The sequence below is a fragment of the Alligator mississippiensis genome, chromosome 1 (genome assembly GCF_030867095.1).
Source record: "Alligator mississippiensis isolate rAllMis1 chromosome 1, rAllMis1, whole genome shotgun sequence".
Classification (NCBI taxonomy): Eukaryota; Metazoa; Chordata; order Crocodylia; family Alligatoridae; genus Alligator; species Alligator mississippiensis.
The window spans coordinates 189,273,763-189,298,470 of NC_081824.1; the positions used below are offsets into that span (position 1 = coordinate 189,273,763).

The window sequence follows — 24,708 nt, forward strand, 5'->3', positions numbered from 1 at the left end:
GTAGCAAAGATTTGGTATAAACGACTGCTTATTAAAAGGTGGTGGCAAAAAACTTGCTTATTTCTATCAACCTAACCTACACGTCAAAGAAAGAAAGGTCAAAAATGCTCCAATTAGCCAACATACAGCAACAAGTGAAAGGGAGAGCTCTCACTTGCAGCTTTTTGCTGCTGTTTACAACCTTCCTTTTCAACTTAGAAACAAGTATTTCAAAATAGAAGTAGTACATGAAAAAACAAGTATTTCAAAATACTTTACCTGGTTGAAAGCACTTGGTCTTAAGATTTATCTTTCCCAACGCGGTCAATGTGTGCATGTATCTCATGTATGTTACTGCCTACACACACATCCTAAAATAAGGCCAGGATAACTCAAAGACTTGATATGAGATTTCACTTTTCTGTTCAGACATTCGCATGCTAGGATGATGAGCAGCAGATAATTAGCAGGCCCTACATCACTAATCTGAATTCAGACCTATTTGGTTGTGACCAAGAGTCATTTGCTAGCCTACATGAAGACAAAATGATTGTCAGTCTGGTTCCTACAGTATAGAGTTCAGAACACTGTGCTAAATAAAAATATAGCCATCACCACAAATGACAGTCTCAGAAGTCAGAACAAGGGCCAAGATTTCATAATGAATTGCCCTTTCAGCCCAGGAGATGGACTTCTCAGATCAGGGTTGAATCATATAATTGAGGCAATAAAAGGCTTGCACAGCTACTGTTTATGCTGTGTGTCGGTCTTGTGACTAAACAGAGGACCACAGGCCACAGTGCTGGCAATCCAGCACTGTTCATAAGCCTGAGCTCTGACAAGTAATCAAATCTTCACGCCTAATAAATGCTAGTAAAATAAAGTGTTGTTTTGGGGTTGGTTTGGGGGGGTCTTTTGGCTGTCTTCTAAGACTGTTTACAGGCTGGAAAACCAGAAAAGAAAAATGGTAAAAAAGAAAAAGCTAAAAATTTGGTAGGCGGACCAAATACTAATTGTGTGTGTGTGTGTGTGTATATATTCATTCTTATTCCATAACAGTTATAGAATAATGATAATTATAATTCTACATGGTCTGTACGTCTTTAGGAAGTCCACGGAAGGAGACTTGCCTCACAAATAGTGAATAATTGCCCATACCAAAAGCAATCCTCTGGTTCATTCACCATTCTCCTTATGGGGATACACAGTGACTGAGACATGGGCTCAAAGGCACCTTTTTACTGTGCCACCAAGTTAACCACAAAAAGAACAGCCTTCACTAGGTGTATACCTTAGCCATGAGAAAACTGTAAAATGAACTGTTGTGAATCTTTTCCAATGGATCATACCCCTAACCCAAAGCAATTTTTCCACCAGAACTCCTGGAACACCGAGTTCAATAAGGCCCATTTCACACATTAAGTTTCTATTTTCTAGCTCTAGTCACTTTGGCCTTCTGAAGTATTTCCCTCTCTTCCAAATAATGGCTCACAGACATCCTGAGAGGCAACAGTGGCTAGAAAGGGGAGTTAAGTCTATGCTATTAGAGGTTTTATCACAAGCGATAATAGAAGTGACTTGAGGGGGGGCAGCAGGAAACATGTGCTCATCTCCTGATGAAGGGATGCTCAGTGATGAGATTCTAATTCACAGTCTCCTTGCTCCTGGATGAAGCCACCCTCCATCAGGCTAAGGACTGCCATCTACTCACCTCGACTCCAAGCAATACAGCAGAACCACAAGCCTGGTGCAACTGCTATGTCAAAAATACAGTAAGGATTTATAAGCTATTAAATGGGGAGAGGAAAAAATTAATTAGGCAATCAATGACAAGATGGAGCTCCCCAAAAGGAGTCAATGATAAGGAGATGAAAATTCAAGTCCTTTCCCAAGCACCAGAAGATAAAGAGCGGACCTGTAAAAGAACACAGCGTGCCTAGCTATTACCAGCAGCTTCAACATCTTTCATATCAGCATCTGCTTCAGAGGAGCCTTGTAAAAAAATTTCCAGACCACACTGTCAAAATAGTCTGTCCCACACAAAAGAAAAGTAAAATGTGCACTGTTGGAAACTCGGGCTTTGAAAAAATCTAATGCAAACTGTAATTACAGACAGTCTGTAAAAAAAATGCAAAACAGAGTACTTTCTAATTTCTTAGAATTTAGTTCCAACCCTGTCACTTCTGCCATACATTTAGTTTTTCTAAGGCAGAAAACTTGGCTTTGTACAAATTTTAGAGTTGCTTCATTGGAGTCCCTAAAATTTCCAGCAAGACCTGGTCACTCAATGGAAGACAAATGAGCTGTCCTTCCTATTTAATTTCTCTTCAGCCAACATTTTCTTGAAACTAACTAGTATGGCATCTAGCAATTCAGCAAAGCACTGAGTTTAGAGCTATCATTAAAAAGGTCAAATTATTGCTAACTGTCAGTTAAATTTTTTAATGTGGAAAGTTATCACTCTTCAGCTATTTTTCCTATGCTTCAGTAATTTTTGAGTAATTAGACATGAGACAGGATGTCCCTTTTCAGGTCTCTCTGTTTTCTCCATTTTCATTAGAGATTAACTTCACTAAGAGAGAGCACATGAGAGAGAGAGAGGGTGGCTATCAGACACTAAATCTTAAAGAGTTAGGAGAGGAGAGGAAAGATGTTCACTCATTAAGATCTTTAGCCACAACAGAAAGGACTTTATTTGCAAAAATTTCTATTAAAAAAGTTTCACATCTCACTACGGACTGACAGACCAGAACTCATTACTTCCTTGCCAGTTCCAGCTCTAAGCACTTTAACACAAGGTATACTTAGAAGAATAACTTAGTTTGTGGAAGTAAAGTTTTGTTTCCATTGTATTAGTTTGGCCAAGAGCAATTTAAAAAAAAATACTAGCTACATCCCATCTCAATTTATCTTTTAAATACTAACATTTCTTGGCCTTAGACATGTATACTGCAATGGGGAAAAAAAAGTCAGCCACCAAATACTAAAGATATTTTACTTAAAAAAAAAAAAAGCCATTTAAAAACCCTGAGCAAATCACTTAGAGGATGGCAAGTGATGATAAATTATCCGATAAGCCAAATTCAGTCTTCTGCATTTACCCCAGTCTCTCATTTCTTACATAATTTAACAGGATACTAGTAAAAACCCTTATATTTCAGATTTTTAAACAGCAATACATATTCATAAATGCCGAAGAAATGCAAGGAGGTTATATCTGTATGTTAGAGGAATAAAGGGATATTCAAGTCATCCAAAATACACATTTAAAAAAAAAAGTGGACAAAATTTTTTTTAATAAAAGTGGGGGGGTGAGAGGTTGTTTTGTTTTTTAATGGTTCCAGCATATTCCCAGATACAATCATTTGGAGAGCTTACAATGTCTTCATCCCATATATATCTTTTTCTATGATTATTTACACCTTGGAAAGAATACTTTTTAAACCATAAAAACAGGAAATATTTAGCTGTGTCAAAGCCTTTGATGAATCTTCACAACTGCGCATACAAGCTTATCCTGCTTAAAACTAATATTGATTTTTCATTTAGGTTCTTTCCTACATACTAGAAGATTTTCGTCTGATCAGGATCAAAGCTTTTTCCCCCCTGATCATGGAGATTAAATCAGCAATGTCATTTTAAATGTTTAAAAACTACACTGCTAAAGCAAGATATAAGAGTGTGGTAATGCTGATGACAGAGACCTTCAAATAAAAACCCTTCGAGATTCCTCATCTCAATCTCTCTCTCTCTCCCCCTGCCTTTGCTATAGAGCAGCTGTGCCTCACGCAGATTCACATGAATGAAAATATTAAGGCGAGAAACCACCCACTTAGTTTATTTTCCATATGACTTTCCTGTAATTATTTTGTAAACTGTTCATACAACAATATATAAAAACATCTGCAAAAACAGGTAATTAATGTGTCAAGCCAAACTAATGCATTTTTTATGGTGTCCATGCTTCGTCAACTGTAATTATAACTCTTTTTAAGCAAATGATGATGTGTTTGTTGCAATGTGCAAGTGGTTATTTTAGATGCTCTGTTTACTGTTACTGCAAACAGAATATAAAAACTCTACAGCTACTTTGCCACACATACAAGCCTCCATCTACACAAGCAGGCATAGGCTGCTCTCTCATTTTCCAAAAGCTTGGTATATTTCAAAGAAATAAAACATTTCTTAAAATGAAAATGGATGTTGGAAAGGCTGACCAGACCACCCTCAACCAATTAACGGTAGCCAGTAAATATAGGATATTAAACCGATATCTAGCAACTGTTCTTTTAATTTTATATTTAAGGACTATTCAGCTTTGACATATTCACTAAAATTAAAATTCCCAACAACATTCCAATTTTCTTGAGGTTCCAACATACAGTAAAAGCATGAATCTCAAAGTTAGCATGCCACCTGGGACATCTTTACTTCACCCTATTCCTTTTCCTGTGGTCAAGTGATGAAAATATACATAAGAGCAAGAAGCATTTCTACAGAATAGATACAAAAAAGGTAGCAGATGGAATACGAGGAATACTATCAACTGTTCCAGTCAAGTATCTCTTTCTCATTCAGGATGTCTCTCTTTCAGATAGCAACCACCAGGATGGTGATATGCTGGTTACCTAAGCCAGAGTTAGTTACTTGTTCAGGGTTAGTTACTTGTTCAGTCATTAGAGCAGATTTCCATGAAAGGGAGTTCCCCATGTTGAGCTGTTAATAACAAGCCACTAAAGTGATTTAAAAAAAACTAAATCTTTTCCTGATCTATAAACTTAATCCAGGGCTAACCCTCAGAGATAAAATATATTCTTGATTGGAAAGATCTCATGGTATTATCAAAATGCATTTCAGATCCTTGCACAAAGAGCCCTGAAGCTGGCTTAATTAAAAATTGTTAATGACCTGGTAAATTTCCTCAAGGAGAAAGGCCAGCATGGACTAGGATGGAAGATTTGGACCATTCCCCAATTTATAAGCAAGTAATAAACACAAAGAGGAACAAAAGTCACTGAACAGTTTACAAGATACTTGCAGTTAGATGTATATGACATCGCGTAATCATACAAATGGCATTATCCTCCAAAGACATCAAATCAAGAAAATTACAAAAAAGGGAGAGAGAGGGAAACTGCCATCGACCAAACAGCTGAACCTCTGGTCAGGCACAACCTCTCTCTCAAGTATTCCTTTCTTTCACAAAGGCCCTTAATTCTCAACCCATCAAGAGCTTGAACAACAGCTTCCAGACTTCTACTTGCCTCTTAATACTGCCGTATTCACACAGTAGCTTCAACAAACCTTCATTTACCTTGCAAGGACACATGTCATTCTCCACTTCTATCCAATACTGTTCAGTATATTTAATACTTTACATCAGGGAGTCACACGGGGCTGGTCTGCAGGCTGGATCCAGAGTCTGGAGCCACAACATCTGGTTTGCAGGGCTGCCCATAGGACTGGAAATTTAGCAACAACAGCTTTAATTGCCACAGCTCCTGGAGCCACAACAGCCACCACTCTTCCCACAGTCAAATTTCTGGCCTCATGGGCAGCCTCAAAGGCTAGATGATGCAACGCTGCACTCTGAATCCAGCTCACGGGGCTCCCCAGAGGACTGGAAACTTGACAGTGGAACAAACAGTGGCATCGTTAAATTATGATGGCTTCAGGAGCTGCAGCAACTAACCCTGCTGCCACTCATCCCACTGCCAAATCTCCAGCCCCATGGGGATCCCCACTGGTCAGATGAAACAGCTCTGTATGCCAGATCCAGCCCATGGACCAGATCTGTGACACCCGTTTTATACCTTTAAAGGACATGTTAACTACCTTAACCCTCAAAGTAGCCCTGAAGTATTAGTTTGATGTAAATGAGAGAGGTTAAACAATCTGACCGAGAACATATTAAATCAATGAAATGTGAGGATTAGGATTTGCAAGTCGCTGGCTCTCCACCTTATTTTCATGTGCCAATCAAGAAGACAGTGCCATCCCACTCGATTTGCTTTGGACATTTCATTTTTTGTTTAGTGGGCCTGTTCAGATACTCAAGAACAAGAAAAAGGTTAAATCTCATTCTGAAGTCTGATGGACAAGGTTCCAAATGAACATTCCCCTCAGAAGCTGCTCATCTCACCTACCTAGATCCATCATAGTGCACAAAGTGCTTCATCTTTCAATCCCAAAATGAATTACAAAAGGGCTACTAGCCTGATTTTACATATGAAGTAAGCAAGCTACACAGCAGCTAAGATGCTTGTTCAATGATACACAAGGCAATAACAGGGCCAGCACAGATGTGTATACACTGGACCAGGCTTCCCAAGATATTTCTGCTTATTTCTTGGCCATAATCATGATTAAGTAGAATACCCATCTCTTGACAAAGGACAGAGAGCTTTTTATAGATTGTAAGGCTGGAAGGGACCCCGTAAGATCATCGGGTCCAGCCCCCTGCACCAAGCAGGAAAGACAACTGGAGTCCAGTCTCCTCTTGAAGATTTCCAGGGTAGGCGATTGCACCACCTCTAGAGGGAATTTATTTCACAGTCTGGACACCCTACTTGTGAAGTAGTTTTTCCTAATGTTGAGCTTGAAACGGTCTTCAAGGAGTTAGTGAATATTACTCCTAGTTTTCCCCAAGGGTGCCCTGGTGAACAGTTGTTCACCCAGCCCTTGATGTATGCCTCTGACGTATAGAGAAAAATAATTATTCACCTGATCACATTAAGTGCTTCCAGTAATGAGGATAGAAATCAGATTCAGAGAGGGGTTACCAACTATGTGAAAAACTGCTGTTGTCTAATTCTGCATCTGAGACTCCTGCATGGATGTAAACCCTTCTGAAGAACAAAAAACTGCATATTTATAGATACAATAATAAAATAAGCTTATCAATGCATGATTCATGCACTGCCTCTGCTGGAGTATCTTTAGCTGCCTTGGACCTGGGAAAACTGTTGACTGAACAGCATAGAAAACACTATGGAAAGAGGAGATGTACATGATCCTCAGAGATTCCTCTACAAGTCCTCCAGCAAAACCAGAGTGGACATCCTGATATTCCTCTGGCACAAAGCCAAAAAAAAACATTAAATGCAAACATACCTCTCAAATCCACCTTTTAAGTCATAAAGTGACAAAGGAGATCACAAGCCCCATTCTGTTTTTTAAAAACCTTTGCAGGTCAGGATACCCATTATCTTTACTTTTTATACAATTTTACAATGAAGAACTTGCCAGAAGTTCAAAAAATTAAATCTTTTTTTCCTCTACTATTCAAGAGAAATTCTTTCTTAAGTTAGGATCCCATGTATATTTTTTAGATGAGAGAACTGGATTCTTCATTTATGCTCTTAATTCTCAAAATTAAACAAACTCCGGTTTCCTTCTTAACCAGCGTTGAGCTGGGGCACATCACCTCACATAAGTAGGTTATTCATGTAACATTGTAAATTTTATGCTTCAGAACAAAACTAACATTAAAAAGGTCAGTTAACTTTCCAGAATGAGCTTGTCACATCTTCAATGACACAATGGCATGGGGTGTTGATTTTCAAAAAGTGAGACTGGCAAAGTTATTTATCATTTAGAAGGGGAGACAGATTTAATATGGAATAAAGTATTACAATAAATTACCTGTCTTACTAAAAATGAACAAGAAATCAGAATAAAGAAGATATTAACCATAAAAGCTTTGAGGCTCCATTCATGTTCACCTTACAGACCAATAGAGCCTAGTTAATTTGTGTTTGTGATACTACTGCTAGGATCCCAGACAGGAAAACAGAAGGGAATTGGGCTTTAAGGGCATCTTTACACGTGCTCCAGGATTGGCAGGGGGGACACTTTAATTAGAGCGGCTCTTGGGAGCCACTCTAATTAAAAGGGCCCAAATCTCATGTATTCAGCATCCCACACTTCAAAATGGCAGCAGGAGTGCTTTGACTAAAGCTTATTTGACGAGCTTTAAAGTGCTCTGCCACCATTTTGAAGTGTAGGGACACTGAAAACATGAGATGCTGAGACTGCTGGAGCATGCTAATTAGCACGCTCCAGCAGACTCTATTAATTGAGTCTTCTCCGATGCACTAATAACAGTGAATTGGAGCAGGCATCCTACATGTCTACAGGCACCTTTGTCCAGATGGGCTCATAATGATCACCTAACTCATGTTAGGATATTCTTAAAAGGTCCACTTCACAGGTACCACAAAACATCAGGGAGAACAACACAAAGTGGTCTCATTCAACCCAGGAAAAGCATTTGTCAGTGTTGAGTGGCACTTCCTTTTGGAATCAATATTGTAAGTGAGAGTTGAGAGGGGCACAGGTTTATGACATGTGCCTATTTATCTGGCTTCCAGTCTGCATAATGTTGCTAAGGCCAAGATTTGTACAGATTAATGGATGCTGATCTCTTTTGTTTAGCCAGAAGGATTTGTCAGGAGAACTCCTCTACTATCCCTAACGAGTGACCAGAGGAAAAACATCTTGCATTTGAAAGCTTGTCTAACATTATCCCAACTACACAGTTCACCCAACAAAAGCTATCATCCTGAGAAATCCTTGCCTCTCATATAATTTCTGGACTATCATAGCTACAACATCACTCTTACACTATCATATCCCTAATGAAGACATTTCCATACAAAGCAAAAGACTAGAAAGCTATCATCATTATCTCTTCTCTTACTTTTACTTCTTAAACCCTTCTGTTCCTTTCTCAGACGTACTCAAATAGTTTGGACCCTATCTTGCTTTCAGAACCAATTAAAAGATGCTAGAAGTTTCTTCTCTTCTATAACATGCTACCAGGAATTTGTTGGAGACTCAGTCTGTGGGCTCCCCCAAACTCCAAGTATTTAAACTCCGATGATTTAAGCAGTAAAACTTTCTCCAAAGGCTGAAAGCTTGAATCAACCATTAATAATTGCCCAATGTAACAGCTACAATACTCTTTTCATAAAAAGTTTCTTTATGTCCTTCACACTCTTCCTGCACATATCACCCAGCTGGATTTTGGATTTTTCAAAGAATGACTCTCCTTTCTATAAAAATGCAAGGGGGTAAGCCTTAAAAGACTTATTCTTCTCACAATGAAAGGAGGGTTAGCAGCACCTTCCTTATTAGTGGGTAGCCCAGCTGTTATTTTTGCTTAATTGGTTCAAAAGGACCTCTGTTCTTCTTAGTGCAAACACTTCTTACATCGCATGAACAGGCTGGCTTTGTCCATATTAACTAAACATAATCTGATACCCCAAGTGACAATGCAATCCCACAATCTAGCACAAGATTTTTGGCTAATTTTGACAGTGCTCTATAGTCCCAAAGTTCCTAGCCCACTTCTAGAAATGAGTTTTAGCTGCTGAAGACCCCATGAAACTCAGCAAGCTAAATTATTTTTTAACTGATCACATCATTGCCTTATGGCTGCTGCATAGGCAAGTGGACATTCTGGTAGCTAGGAAGGAAGTAGTTGGAGCCTTCAACATACGGGGGCAGATCAGGGTTGCAGGACAACTGTTTCTGCAAAAATGTCAGCAGCAAAATATAGTAAGTGTTGCCATTTTATAATCTTAAATTTTCAGGCTCAACAATGGGGTAAAATAAACAATGTAATTCATGCCTTCCTTTCCAGCTATTCAAAGGTTAGAGAGGCCACTTTGTTGGTTATCTACAAAACCATGAAAAATAGCAACTTGTTTAAGCAAAACATTATTATCAGAAGCACAAATCTGCGGCAGCAAGTGGACTCGGCTGAACCCTCATTCTAAACTCTAAAACTGTCCATGAGAAGAAAACTTTAGTAGTTTTTAAGGGCTCAGACCACAACACAGTCAATTCTCTAGCTAATGACAGCTCACATATTTCAGTGATGTTAACAGTACCAAATCCTACAGAGACACCAAAGTTAAATTGCCAGTGAGTTTTCACAGATGTCTACACATACTTTGGATAAAATACACAGGAATTAATAATAAAAGTTAAGGCTGAGGAAGTGATCTGGATATATTGTGCTCAAGGGACAAACAAGTGGGAGTCCGTGTAGTACCATAATCAACACGGTACGTAACAGGCATGTCTTTTCAAAAAGTTTGATCCAGAGAGTATCTCACTGAAGAAATAAGTGTAAATCTAAATGCATGAGAACAACTCTTTTAGGTAAGATAGAAGTCAATGCTCTCTAGGGGTCGGTGTGGTTCTCCAAAATACTGGAGATGTGCACGCATAGCTAGCAGATGCATTGACACTGAGCCACAGCTCTTCTTTCCATTAATCTGTTAAAAATCATAGTCTAACCACAATAATGAGCTGCAGGAGGATTTTGCAGAAGTAAGAGATCTCCTTAGAGAATCTGCTATTAAAAAAAAAAAGAAAGAGTCATGGAGGGGGAAGAGAAGGAGGGGGGATTGGTACTCAGATCAGCACAAAAACAGAAGGAACAGAAAGCAGCCTGGTAAGAAAATAAGATGGTGCCAGAGCATGTTCTCCAACACAAGGACAGCAGAAACAGGAGGAAACCACTTCGGCAACCAAAATAACGAAAGGCATGATACAGCACCTTACCAAAGAACTGGAGAACTGAAGGCTTCCCAGCCTCTCCACATTCTGGAGGGACTTTCTATTAAACTGAGAGAGACAACAGAGAAAATCCTATTATTGCACTCCAACGAGGCTCTGAACTGCCGAAGAGAGGAAGAGGGTCCCTGTCTCTAAATTTGGATAAATACCAACTTTCCAATTGTTAGCGATTTTACTAAAATTTGCATTCCCCAAAATCAAAGGAAAGCATCCTTCTAAGAGAGCACAAATCATGCTGCTGTAGTCCCAGAGCTCAGAAGCCAAGTGAACTGTGTTGAACAGCTGAGAGTTTGAGAGTCATGACACAGTAGCATGACTTCTTTGATTTCCAGGACTTTTCTGTTGCATTACAGGGCATTCAGGCTTTAACCCAATGAAGAACTTCTTTGAGGAATGGGATTACTGACACAGAAGGAGCTGAGTGGATCTTGCTATAAGTGTTGCCTAGGGAAAAAAATTAAACTCTCACAAAATCCTTAATATGTGCTCAGAATTGCGTATAACATCAGCACAGAGATGGTTTTCTAATATATGTGCATTCTGCCAGTTGCCAATAAACATACCATGTGGGAATGAACCCAACTTAACTGAGCCTAAATGTCTGCAGATATATTTTACATTATTTCACATAGTTGACAAGAGAATGTTACAGGGCAAAGTGGGGTAAGGAAGAAAAAACAACTACACATTAGGCAGCTCAAGCAGATAGCATTAAATTGGAAATATAATTCTTCAGTGTAATGATCTGTTTTAAAATATATTGTTTGACAATTTTAGGATGTCAGTGTTTATACTCCTTTTGAATTATGCACTTTCTATATAAGAAATTAAATCACCATTAAAATGATTATGGTGCATCCGAACAGCACACATTATTTTTTATTTTTTATTAGCAGCAAAATGCTTGGGTGGTGGGGTGAGGGGAATAATCTTTTAGAACATCCAAATCACTCAGAACCCAACCAAAGAAAAAGTATTTTTGGGAGATTGTTTCTCCTTTAAAGTTAAAGTGTAAATAAATTAGCCTACTGCAAGAAATATACTAAAAAGGAATTACAGGTTGGTTTGGACAAGCCTTCTGCATCTCATTCAGTTCTTGAAAGATCTGTAAGATTATTTTTTATATACTTATGTTTACTAATTGTATTTGACAACACTTCTATAGATACTGAAGACAGGCATTTTGTAATACACTGGCAGGATTGATCCTCCCTCTGTATGCTATGAACATCCACTGTTAAAATTTTAACTCAAACTAAGTATAGCAATATTTCCTGCAACCAAGTCTAAATGCTAGTTGCTATGTAGCATCAGACCCAGCAATGGACCCAACTGCAAACCTATACAAAATTTTCCTACGTTAGGATAAACACAGCTAGAGACAAATCAATAACAGCACATAATGCCTGTAGCCATTTCATTCTAGTGATAAAGCCTTCAGTTACTTTGCCTGCAGGCAGCAAATACACGCTAGACTAGACTGATTTCTGTCTACATTATTTGCTGAAAAGGGTTTGGTATCCCTATTAGGCCCTGCAATGGGGTGTATAAGCCTCATGGTACAGCAGTCACAAGGGGATCAAGGGACTGAGCTGAGTTTAAGCAATTTATTAGCAACAATGGGGATTAAACGCTTCTGTTCAAGTAAGGAGGTATGGCTGCCAAGGGGGTTGAGACATACCATCAAAAAGCTCCTCAGCATCAGGCTGGCAAGGAGCTGCCTTGAGAACAAACCAAGAGATACCACAAGGAAGGATGTCAACCAGCTGGGGAACAGTGACAGGGATATCCTTACCCCACAAGGCAAAGAAAAGACCAGATTTTCTAAGAGCTACCTTGTTAGGTACCTGGGAAAATGAGTGCCAGGATTAAAAGTGTAGCCAAAGGGACCAAAAAACTGTGGCCCTAAAGTGGCACAGGAAACTTGGAGAACTCCAACTAATCCCTCATCTAGAGCGAGTGTGAAGCAACCTCTCTCATAGACCCATAATAATTTTAATCATATAACCCTCACTCTCTGGGAAGACGATTTAAACACTAATCTATCCCCAACTGAGTGGATAATTCCCATTTCAACTCACTTATTTCACAAACTAAGCATCTAGTTTGTTTTCAGGATGGTCAGAAGTATCACCTAGGTTTACAGACTAGTGCTCATTTAACACAGCTCTATTACATTTTTTTTTTACAGACTAGTGCTCATTTAATTTTTTGTGGAAATCTGCATCATAAGATAATTTTTTAATAAAAATTCAAAGTTGTTTTATTGAGCCTCCTATCGTTTCTTTTAAATAAGAGTGGAAATAATACATAAAAAATTTAGTGCCAAAATGTCACAGAAGTAGAACCAGGGAAAATACAAATGTGGTGCCATTAACAGTGCCATACTTTCCACTGCATACACAAGGGAAACTGAAAACGAAGTCAATGTAGATTTGTCTCCTTGGCTCCAGTACATACAGCTCTTCACCTCTGGAGTAATGTCATTAGTAATAGAGCTGAACTGTCCATCAGAAACATGAGACCTCCATTAGCAGAGACCACTTTTGCAAAACAGCAAACAAATTCTATCCAGCTACCTTAAACTGAAGAACAGCAAGTCTGTAAGATTAAAGGAACAACATTAGCAATATTTAAAGTTAGAAAAGCATAGGTTATGCCACTAGGACAGGCCAGCAGTGAGAGCCAAGTGGGAAGAAAACCTGAAATTGCTGATCCATGTGTTCAATTTACTGAGGTGCCATATGAAAAGATGTCTAACAATTTAGTATGAAGTTATGAAAAGAAGGGACAGATTCTTTTGCTTGTGATATAGACAGCATTTTATGATTCTGGTTTTATGTCAATTTCTATTTTCTTGGTGCCACCATGTGGCAGCAGTAAATATTGTCATTTTATACTGAAGAGAGATTAAATCCCAGTCAAGAAGTAGTTCTCAAGAAAGGCTATGTGTTGGGTATTTGCATCTTGTTAATAAAAGCCACTCCAATATCAGGGAAAAAAAATGTTTTGGCTAATCTAGGAGGGAGACAGGAAAGAAAAATATTTTATTGGCGCACAGGACCACACCACCTTTACAAACTATTTCTAGATCTAGGTCTAGATTTTAGCCATGGTAAGTGAATAATTAGTGAGGTATAGGTTGGAAAAATTAAATTAGCAGGCCTTAAAAGTCAGAATCAAGGTTACAAGTGCAAAATACCATGAATGTTTCTCTATCACTGTCAATTATAAAAGTAATAGTCTATTTAAATGAAAACTATCTGATACTAGAGAAGTGTACACTGAAGAAAAAGAAAATGATGAATTAGAAACAACTTCCAAGTGGGGACTGAGAAAAAAGTTATTCAATCTATGCTTTGGGGGTACCAGTGTCCCTTGAGGGAGGGAATTACAAAAACTTGTATTAATTATGAATATTCTGAGCTGCACCATAGAATTTTTAAACGGGTGTATTTGAACACCCCCATAGCTATAGAGGGGGGTGAGGATTTCCCTACCATTCTGCAGAAACACCAAAACCAGCAAGACTCAGGATCAATTAGATCCGTCGAAACCAAGGAAAAGTGCTTAGCCAAGAATGGCTTTCCTTTTCCATCCCTCAAGAGTCACAGAATAAAGGGGAAGGGGCAGAAAGAGGAAAAGCTGAGAAACCAGCCAGATACAACTCATAAACGCTCTGCCCCTGCCCATCTTAGAATTAGTCTAACCTGAGCAAGCCAACTACAGACTCTAAGGGACAATATTCTAGCAATAGACAGCTGGAGTGCAGGCCGCCCTAAGCACACTATCTGCCCACTTGATATAGCTTCTGTGCTAGAAGGTAAGAAAGCATAGGTGCCGGCTATGTTAATTCTGCATCCACCACTGCATCCGCTGCATACCTTTGCAGGTCATTTCTATTCCCTTTGTGCTACACAAGTGCCACGAAGGAGGACAAACCTGCAGAACAGCTGCTGCAAAATAGTGAGTGGGATCCCCTGATCTTTTTCACATGCTAACTTAGTTTTGAAGCTGAAAAGGATGGATAAAAAATAAAGACTGAGAATTAGGATTATTCTTCTTGACTAGCTGGTACTAAGGAAAAGGGAAGGAAAAAAAATAAGATTTTGTAAGAAGTTCTGAGCACAGGAAAAAAACCCTAAGAATTTAAGGTGGATAATTAGGGAAGGTCTTTCAAAGCTGAAGCTGCAAACACTATTTTGAAAGTATCTTGGATTGTGATAATAGACAGTAGTAGTTACGATACAATGGAACATCCTTCAGAAGAACAGCAGTGAACAGTGCACAAGCCTGTAAAGTGTATCAGTATGGAATGAAGAGCAGGGCTGCTTCAACAGAAGGATCCTCTAGGCATTTAATGTCAAGAATAAAATGCATGTTGATAATACAGGTAAGGAGAAAAAGGATACTATTAAAAAACCACAACAAGCTACAGAGCAGCCAGCCTGCTGACATCACTCCAGAAGAAACAAAAGAGAAATCTTTACCAGCTCTTCTCCAGCATTGAAGCTCTCTAGCAAAGAACATGCACTCTTGACCCATCCCCATACTTTTATTTACACCAATACTAAACCAATTATTTTTGCCTGCCAGTGTTCAAAGCAACACATGGTGTAATATCTATTATCAGAACGATACAAGGACAGCTCCAGAGGATGAGCGCTATATATCTATGAGTGCTATATAGCTATGTGAACAAGAGTAAATATCTGCAAGCCAGCCTCTCCATTGAACAATTAAAATTAAATTCCCAGTGGATTTCTGGTTAGTGCTTTCTAACAGTTAAATGAAGTCTAGATTTTATTCTTACTCAGACAGTTGGTGTGGAGTTGGAGTACTATGTAGGAACTGAACTCACGCATAAACACAACCTACAGTTCTACTGAATAGCTTCTAGCCCCAATACCCCCCCAAAAATTGCTGTAACTGAGACATTAGGGAGGAGAGGTGAAAGAGGAAGCATCTTCTTTGAGCAGCAGGGGTAGACCCTATAGAACCCTCTTACCAATATTAATCTGGTTAACTTCAACATTTTCAGATACACTGACGCTTTACAGAAGCAAAGTGCCATGCTATGTCTACAGCTATGTTCTCTTCTGTAGACAAAAGAAGCTCTATAATGCAGAATTTGGAAGCTTGTGTGTCTACTTCCTAGAAGAGGTTGAATTAAAATCGGGTTAATTAATCTTCACTTAACTATGTAAATAAAGTGACATTTTAACAGTTCTGCAAATGCCCCAAACTATAGTTAATTATTTCAAATATTATGTAAGGATTGAGGTGCATGTAATAAAGGGGGAGGTACAGGAGCTGTACTAGACAGCAAAGCCTAACTACAACTCACTTTTAAGCAATTTTAAAAGAAGAGCAAGTATCTGGCATTTTGTAGATTTGCTTCTGAATCACTGTTCAGGCAACGAGTTTCTCATTAAAAATGAAATCACAAACACTTTCACGTATACACATATCCAGCATGTGAGCTCACTGCCACCTGAAAACCAAGCGTGTATCACTCCCATTTAAAACACCACTTCTTTACAAGATAGTAAATTGTTGTCACTGACAGGTGATTAACACATCAAAAGATAAGTCCAATGCAGTGGGACAAGCCTTACCTTGAACACCTTCCAGGAGCAGATCAACCCCTTTTCTATAAAAGCCAAAGGCAGCTTCATAATCTTCTTCTTCCTCTTTCTTCAAGGCCAGCTTTATCAGCTCCCCTGCTTTCTCCAAGTAATCTTGTTTGCCAGCCTTAGGTTTTACGCTCCCAGTAAACAGACTACGGTTCTCCCTCTCCCCTTCAGGTTTGCTCCATTCATGCTCAGAAGCAACACTGCTTTGTGCTAAGGCTTCAGAAGGAAAACCAAGACCAAAAGCTCTACTGGGAGAATTTTGGTCAGATGCCATTCCATCATCTAACTCGGGAAGAGAGTCTACATCAACTGTCAAAGAGATCAGGTCACTGTCACTGGAGAAACCTGGAAGCATGATCACAAATATACAGAGAAGTTTAAGTAACTAGCTGCTAAGTATTAGTATTTCTACTCATGCTCTTAAAGTCAGCAAATGTTCTTGATATCCACCAACAACATTCAACTTAAGCCAATTTAAACCATTTGTTACATTCCTAATGTAAGTCAGAAGGACATCCGATGCTCTCATTTTCTTTTCTACCACAAGAGACTTTCAGAATTTTTTATCACAAGGCTTTTCTTTTAACAACAAGAATTTTTTATCACGTTTTATTCCACTTCCATTTTAGTTGTCAAGCACAGACTACTTAGTTTCAATATTTTGGATGAAGGATCTCTTAATACTTTTTGTGTGGAGCCAGCCTTATATACAAGGCTAATCTTGAGAACTCATGGTTTTGGAGATTATACAGGAGCTCAATTTCCTCCAAGTTACCAACAGCCTCCTCAGAACAATTCCCAGCTCAGTTCCTCTTTTCAATACAGAGAACTGTAAGCAACCAGCATGCAATCTACACTTTCAGAGTCCACTCTCCTTTGGGCTCCTGGAAAGTACAAAACTAAGCCTGTCTGTGTGGAAGAGGATACATAACAAAGCAATTTCAGGCTAAATTACAGGCAAAAAAATTTTGATCCATGCTTTAAGTAAGTAAAACTAAGCAGATCAAGATCCTGAAAACCAAGTGGCTATTTGGGACTCATGTTTTTCAAAAGCCTGTTTTGGCATTTAAAACGTGTCATGTATATAAGAATAGCTACTTATATCTCACCTCCACATTCTGACTGGCTGGTAAGTGTCACATCATCAAGTCCACTTAGATCTTTTCGAACTAAAAAGGGTAAGAGGAGAAAGATATTACTGGCATGTTTCTTCTAGCCTATAACATAAGATGATGTAATGTCAACAAAGTGAAAAGGAGAATGATCCAGCCTTATCACAGATGGAAGTGTGTTACAGGCAACTGCACTCACGTCCACTATCAGCTGCATTCGTTTTGGTGTCAGGTCATCAAAACATCAGCATCATGACTACATTTTTAGTTTTTTCAATTCCTTGCTGCCTTAAAGGTTATTAAAAGACTGAACAGCACTGGTGCCTGCTTAGCAGGACCACTTGCAAGCCTCAAAGCAATACTGTCCTATCTAAATGCAACTGAGATAGCATTTAATCCAAGTATGAGATGTTTGTCATTCTAGAGATGGGATTTGTGGGGGGAAAAAGAACAAGAGAATGAGAACAAGATAACACCAACCTATCGATCAGGGATGAACAAGAAATCTGCCTGGACAAGTGGTCTGTGGAACCACTGATTCACTGGAGGCAGCAATTCCCAACCTTTTTGGGTTTATACCTCACTGAAAAAGTCAGCTACTCTTGTGCTAATGGAAAAGAGGCCTAGAAGTCAGGAAAGCCAGGGACAGTAAGGGACTTCATGAAAACACAGATGCTGAGGGACGACCCAAAATTCATGATTTACAAATAAGTGATAACTTGAGCAGCAGGGACTCAAAATGCACAAAATAGGCTATATACGTGTCAGTTTGTTTTGTTTGCATGTGATAGCTAGGTGACAGGGAAAGTAATTGATGGGTGAAGATACATTGATATGGCAAAGCATGTTAACTGGTATGGCTTTGAAAGAGGAGCATACTGTCTCCCCAGGCAATCAGACTTTGGCCTCAGGCAACCAGGAGAATGTTCTTCTGATGAGTAAGAAAACTGAAACGGACCTTTTTTTTCCTATTAATGTCCTTAAATGGGGAAGCCTTGGCTACAATTTCCTGTTAAAAATCAATAACGATGCAGTATTCCAGAAATAAGAGCTAAGATATGAAAAAGTTCATAAAAATGAGTGAAAACCTAATTTCTAAAACAGCCCTGAAATATTATTCAACTTCCAGCTGGTTGAGACATGAATACTCTGTGTCCTAAGAGCTGCAAGGGGTATACATTTCTGGTAGGGAGAAGATGGGACATAATAGCATGCATAAAGGAACCCTGTATGGCACTTTTCCAGAGGATTTGTCAATTGGTTCAATAAGAGAATAAACTGGGAGGTGGAAATTAGGATAATGTTTGTAGGTATATGCATGCAGAGTACACAAGAAGTCAGTAAACGGCAGCCAATTGAGGTGGACTACTCTCTTAAGCTTACAAAGTAACAGGCCCCAGTTCAATTGGGTTCAATGAGATTGCACATAGCTTTTCGTGTAGATTCACCATAAAATTTGGCACCCTTTCTGAGACTCTTGTTAGTAATCTACAATTATACTGGGAAGTAGGAAAACTATTAATCTCCATTCTTCATGCCATCACCTGCAAGGAAGTGGTAAATAAAAAGTTACACAAAGTGGGCAGGTATATTATGACCAAGGAAGGCACAGATGCCTGTAAAAGCATAGAGTATTATTAATAGCAACACGATTCTCTGGCCTATTTCTGGTACATGCTTTTCTCCAGTCACATAGTTTAGTATTTGTCATGGAGTTTCAGTGTCTGATTCAACCAAACAGAAAGATTTCCTGTGTGTATCTCCCAAGGTAATCTGTCTGGTTTCGATAAAGCTGCGAGACAATACAGGCCTTGACTTTTCCCCTCTAAGCTATTAGATATCCATATGCTTTTTGCCATAATATTGAATGGCTCAAAGTAACATCTGCAGTTAAAATGCGTTTGCCTCTTTAAAAAAAAAAAAAGAAAGAAAAAAAAGAAATTAAGCTTCTACTTCTATACTTAGGATCCAAAGCAGTAAAGCTAACAGAAGCCAGCCAAAGTAATGAAGTGGATCCAAGTATTTACATGGCTTCCATCACTGTAGTGTCTAAATAACTGAAAAACTAATGCCTAGATAGGGAAAGACAAAGCACTCAGCTCACTCTTAAATATGCTGCAGTGATCTCACTCAGCCAGTTTAACACTACTGGAAACTGTGACCTCTTCCCTCTACTCTTGAGTTGTGCAGCCTAACCTTAAGACACCCATTGTTTAGCCAATTACTTGTGTAAGCACCAATTAAAAAAAGAAAAGCAGCTGAGCACCAATTCACTGGTCTAGTGATAGCGAAAGACAATGCTTTGCCCAAAAATGACCTGCAATCACATTTCAAGCAGCAGCCTTGCAGGTTGCTACAAAGTTACAGAGCCCACCCTTCAGGAACTAGAGGGACAAGAGTAAGAGAATGCTACAGATCCATCCTAAGTAAACTCCATCATCAGCTAAAGGGTGGTCTTGATGCCCTGCAAAAATGGAAGTCCTAGGGTAGTTTGGAGGATCAATAGATATAACCAGGTCCTAAAATAAGAGGAAAGCGTAGAGCAGTGGACCACTATTATCCAACAATGATAAAATAGACTTGGAGAAAGAAAACCAGATTAGACACTTTAGTAGATTTCAGAAATGGGGTCAAATCACAGCTGAGTACTAATACTGCCATCTACAGGACTACAATATAGTTGCTTCTGTTTTATTCTGAACTTGACATTCTATCAACTTTTAGTAGAGGCTATGAGAAAACATCAACCTGAAAGTCATATTTATGTCTGAAAATTCTATATGTAATTGCTAATACTTTATCTAAATGGAGAGATTGTATGTTTCTGTATTTTTCAAGTTTATTTTGTGTATTCAATAGACAATAATGTCTAATTTATTTCGCTGTTTCTCTAGAACATCCATAGATCTTTGTGAGCAGAGACCTTTGTAAACATCTTTAGAGGGCTCTTTATATATGTTACAAAAGATAGATATGTTATATTATATACACATGTACGTACCACAAAACATGTCTGCATTATAAGAATATGGAAATTTCAAAAAACTGTTTAAATACTTCATATAAATTAAGAGTAGTTATGTCTATGTATGTGTTACAAACATACAACTGTATGTAGTTCAAAAGGAACCAAACTGCCTTGTGGTTATGTACAAGTAAAATATTCATGAATGCATTATTACATTACCATCTACAAGTTTTGTTTTGTTTTTTTAAATAAGGTTAACTTTGATGCATTTATAGAAGATATTATACAAGGATCTGTAAGATCCAGACTTTAAAGAAGAAATGTTTATGATTAGCCAGACAAGCCTGGTTTTCTAGCTGCTACATTTTTTCTAAATTAAAAAAACAGTGCATGCAGATAAGCATTGCCTATAAAAGCAAAGTTTTAACCCAAAGCAAAGTTTAGAATGAGAGAGAGTCCCAGAAAATAAAGATCTAGTCATGGGAAAACTGGATTAAGCAGCAGCAAAGTAGAAATGTGCAAGGACAGGGAAAACATTCTTAAAATTAACAAGAAATTAAACTATTATTAGAAAGTATTCACACATAGCTAAAAGTATGAATGTCAGAGAAGTACGGAAATCAAAAGAGATCTTCCAATGATCAGAGCACAGTAGGTGCAGCCCACACATTTTTCAAGTACATCTGGTACACAGAAGGGAACAGAGTAAGGTTTACCCAAATTTTGAAAACTGAGCCTACTTTAGGAAAATTAACCAGTGTCAGCTGTTGTGTTAACTATGACACACACAGCTTACATATCTCTTAGACCCCTAGGTAGGCCTTAACATGCACCACATGTGCAGTTTTAAAAACACTGATAAATCTTCATACAATTTTTCCTCTGTTATGTGTTTTGATGAGAAATGAAACAATAATGTTGACATTTGAAATATCATCACTAGACTCTGAGTTAGCACCCGCTGATATTAATGGCACGGTTCAAACTGTGTTTACAGTTTTCTGGTCAAACTCTAGGAAGAATCCACCAGGGAGCAATCTTGCACTCACAGGAGACAAGCTTTGATGATCCCAACAAGATTTTCCCATGCCTAGTTTCCAAAGCCCTATCAAAGTAAAAACATAGTGAAATTAGAAGCCAACTTTCCTACCAGTGCTAACACATCAGTTGCATATTATACACATTGTACCACAAGACAACCAAACAGCTTGCATCACAGAAGGAAGCCAACCTTCAGAACTGCAGTCAGACAAACTGTCAATCAGGGAATCGGATAAAGGTTCAACAGGACCAATCAATTCAGATCCATCATGCACCTCACCACCCTGAAAAGAAAGGGAGAGAAAAGTCTGTATTCAGTTATTATTTGTTATGGAAAGTATCATTATCATACAGCAACAAGAAAAGTAGCCACTGCCAATTAAAATGAACAATCTATTCTAAGCTGGCAAATCTTCCTATTTTAGAACTAATTCAATTGTATTACATACATCTGTGCTGCACTAGCCCATTTACCTTTATGAAAGCTGCTGGTCTATTTTCTAACAAGGTTTTTCAGTGATAAAATTACACTAAACTATGAGGGTTATCAAACATTGGAACAGACTGCCTAGAGAAGTTGTAGAATCCCCATCCCTAGAAGCTTTCAAGTTTAGGCTGGACAGACACTCGGCTGGGATGGTTTAGTCAGGGATGATCCTGCCCTGATCAGGGGGCTGGATTGGATGATCTTGCGAGGTCCCTTCCATCCCTACTTTCCCAGGATCCTATCTCCAAATTATTCTACACAAACTATGAGGTTGTTTCAAAAAGTAATGGCAATTTTGCAATGATCATTTACTGGAATGCATCAGCTCTCTACATAGTCATAAACAACGGGTGCATTCAATAATGCCAACATCAGTGTTCCCTGCTGCTGTGCAAAATGGTGCAATTTAAAAAAAAAATCGCTGTTACTCTCTGATCCACACAACTGAACTCAGCTACAGAGAGGTGTTTCACAGTGCTATCTTACGCTCAAAAACCAATGGAAAGCAAGGCTCCAGGGAAAGCAGTTTCTGGTTATAGCATGATTTAAATCACTTTGGAGTCATGTTAAGCCAAATTAGCATAAAGCAGCTCCCCTCTTCTTTTTGGAAGGAGAAGAGGTTTCAATTAAGTAAGCGACAAGAAAGACTGGACAAGCAAAAGTCCACCAGAACTTTCAGAATCACTGCTCACCAACCCAGCTGCATGCCTTTCTTTGCACCTGTGGTAACAACCTATGCCAGCAGTGCTCAAACTTTTTTTTAAACAAAGGAAGTGCACCAAATCTTAAAATAAGAAATGGACCAAGAGCTGCATGGTAAAACATTATAGCTCTATGCTTTGGCATATCCTAACATCCAGTATTTTAAGTAATATTAGAAAGGAAAATGCATGGTTTTAGTAATTTTAAACTTATTAATACAAAGTAAAAAGTTCAATATTCTGTAGTATTATTTTATAAAAATAATAAAACTTGCTAAAAGCCTGCTGTGTACAACTGAGGAGGTACTGAAATTGTCTGGACTGGACTGAGACTGAGCGCCCAGCTAAGTACCCTGTTCAGCAGTAGGAATTGAAGTTGATGAGCCACTGGCTTGCAATAGCCTGGAAGGAACTGGCTGGATTCCAGGTTCTTAGTGTTAGCAGGGGATTGTGGGAGGAGAGGACAGAAGTAGATCACCCTGTGACACTAGCTGGCAGCACTGTTCCTTACCTCAGCTCCCTGCACTTCCCAGTGCCCTGCTAGTGTCACAGTAGAGTGGGATCATGCTCTGCCACAGAGCAGCGTGGCTTTAAAATATCATATATATTTATTTATATTTATTTATTTTTGGTGCTGTAGCCAACCCTGTGCTGTTCATAATTGTGTAGTCGCTGCCTTTCCCTTTCCAGCTGCAAGGTTTTCACAGGGCTCTGGAGTATTGGAGTGCAGGAGCTGAGCCCTTACTGCTGTCTGCCTCCCTCTCACCTTAGTATCATAGAAAATTAGGGTGGAAGAAACCTCAGGAGGTCATCTAGTCCAACCCTCTGCTCAAAGCAGCACCATCCCCAACTAGATCATCCCAGCCAAAGTTCTGTCTAAAAACTTCCAAGGATAGAGATTCTACTACTCTCTGGGTAACCTGTTCCAGTGCTTTAATACCCTCCTAGTAAGAAAATTCTTCTCCCACACTGAATTCAGCTGCAGGGAAAAGAAAAGATGAGCAGCAGAAATGGCCCTCAGCCCCTGGGCTTGGAGTTCCACAGAAACACTGAGCTCACTGGCATGTTAACCCGGGCGCTGGATGGACCCACAGTTTTCATGCTGGGTGATGAGCAGTAGTGGCAGCAGTGCTTAGCTTCTGGGCTCCAGAGCTGCACAAAAACTGTGGCTCCAGTCAGAACCCACACTGATATGCCAGTGATATCAGAGGGTTCATGGAGCTTCAGAGTCCAGGGCCTGAGCCCAGCCACTGCTGCACATCACCTCTTTACCCTGCCTTTGAACTCAGTGGGAGAGGGATAAGAAGCCAAAAGGCAGTAATACCCAGCTCCTGGACTCCAGAGCTGCATGAAAGCTCTGACTTTGCCAGCCTGTCAGCAGGAGTGAGAACCATTGCTGCTCATATCCTCCTTTCCCCCGTTTCTCAACTCAGTTGCATGGGAAATGAAGGGAAGAGTAGAAAGAGCCTTTACTTGGGTTGATGTGCCACACCCGGTCCACAGGGTGGAGGCTGAGCTCCCCTGACATACAAAGCTAAATCCGAATAGGACATATTTAATACTGTTTGCCCCAGAAATAGTCCAGTACATACATCCACACAAAACTATCCAGCTTGTTTATGTCAGCAATGTGCTGACATAAATCCTCTGGCCGTTTCTGGACCTGTGCAACGAAGCTGTGTATCTCACACTTATCTAACAGACCCTGCACAGGTGAAGAACCAGCAGATATATTATTGTATGGAGCTGGAGAGAACAAGCAACCCTGATGTAGCAGTAAACAAGAACTAGTGACTGGCCAGATCTTAAAACTTTTCTACACAAGAAGTTGTTCAGTGTCCGATACAACTAAGAAGCTGAAAAAGGACTCTTTTCCTTTAGCTTAACTGGTTATAAAGCAAAATAAGTGAAACTAAGAGATTCATGCTTTTATACTTAAAGAGTATGCAAATAGGAGAGTTATACCAGCACAACTTTTTATGTAGACAAGCCCATAAATAAAGTATTTTGAAAATCTACTAACATCTAAAAACAAAGGCTGACATCTTATGGCAATTAAAACTCAGAATTAAACCCTGAGTAAGGTTTAAATTGGAAACAACTTTACCTTAACATGGACTGTCATGTACTTTAAGCCATGATCTATGTTTTTTGCTAGCAAAGGAGTGGTTTTGTTTTGATACTTTCTAAAAAG

General features: G+C 39.0%; 1 protein-coding gene across 4 annotated transcripts in view; it reads right to left on the reverse strand.

Moving 5' to 3' along the window:
* RPS6KC1 (ribosomal protein S6 kinase C1) overlaps nucleotides 1-24,708 on the reverse strand; it is a 137,187-nt gene that overhangs the window by 78,776 nt on the left and 33,703 nt on the right. For all 4 annotated transcript variants that reach the window (XM_059717906.1, XM_006268119.4, XM_019483189.2 and 1 more), the window contains 3 exons: nucleotides 21,517-21,610; nucleotides 17,315-17,374; nucleotides 16,188-16,550 (listed from right to left, as the gene is read on the reverse strand). In XM_059717906.1, coding sequence (XP_059573889.1) covers nucleotides 16,188-16,550; nucleotides 17,315-17,374; nucleotides 21,517-21,610 — 517 coding nt within the window. The remainder of the gene's footprint in view (nucleotides 1-16,187; nucleotides 16,551-17,314; nucleotides 17,375-21,516; nucleotides 21,611-24,708) is intronic.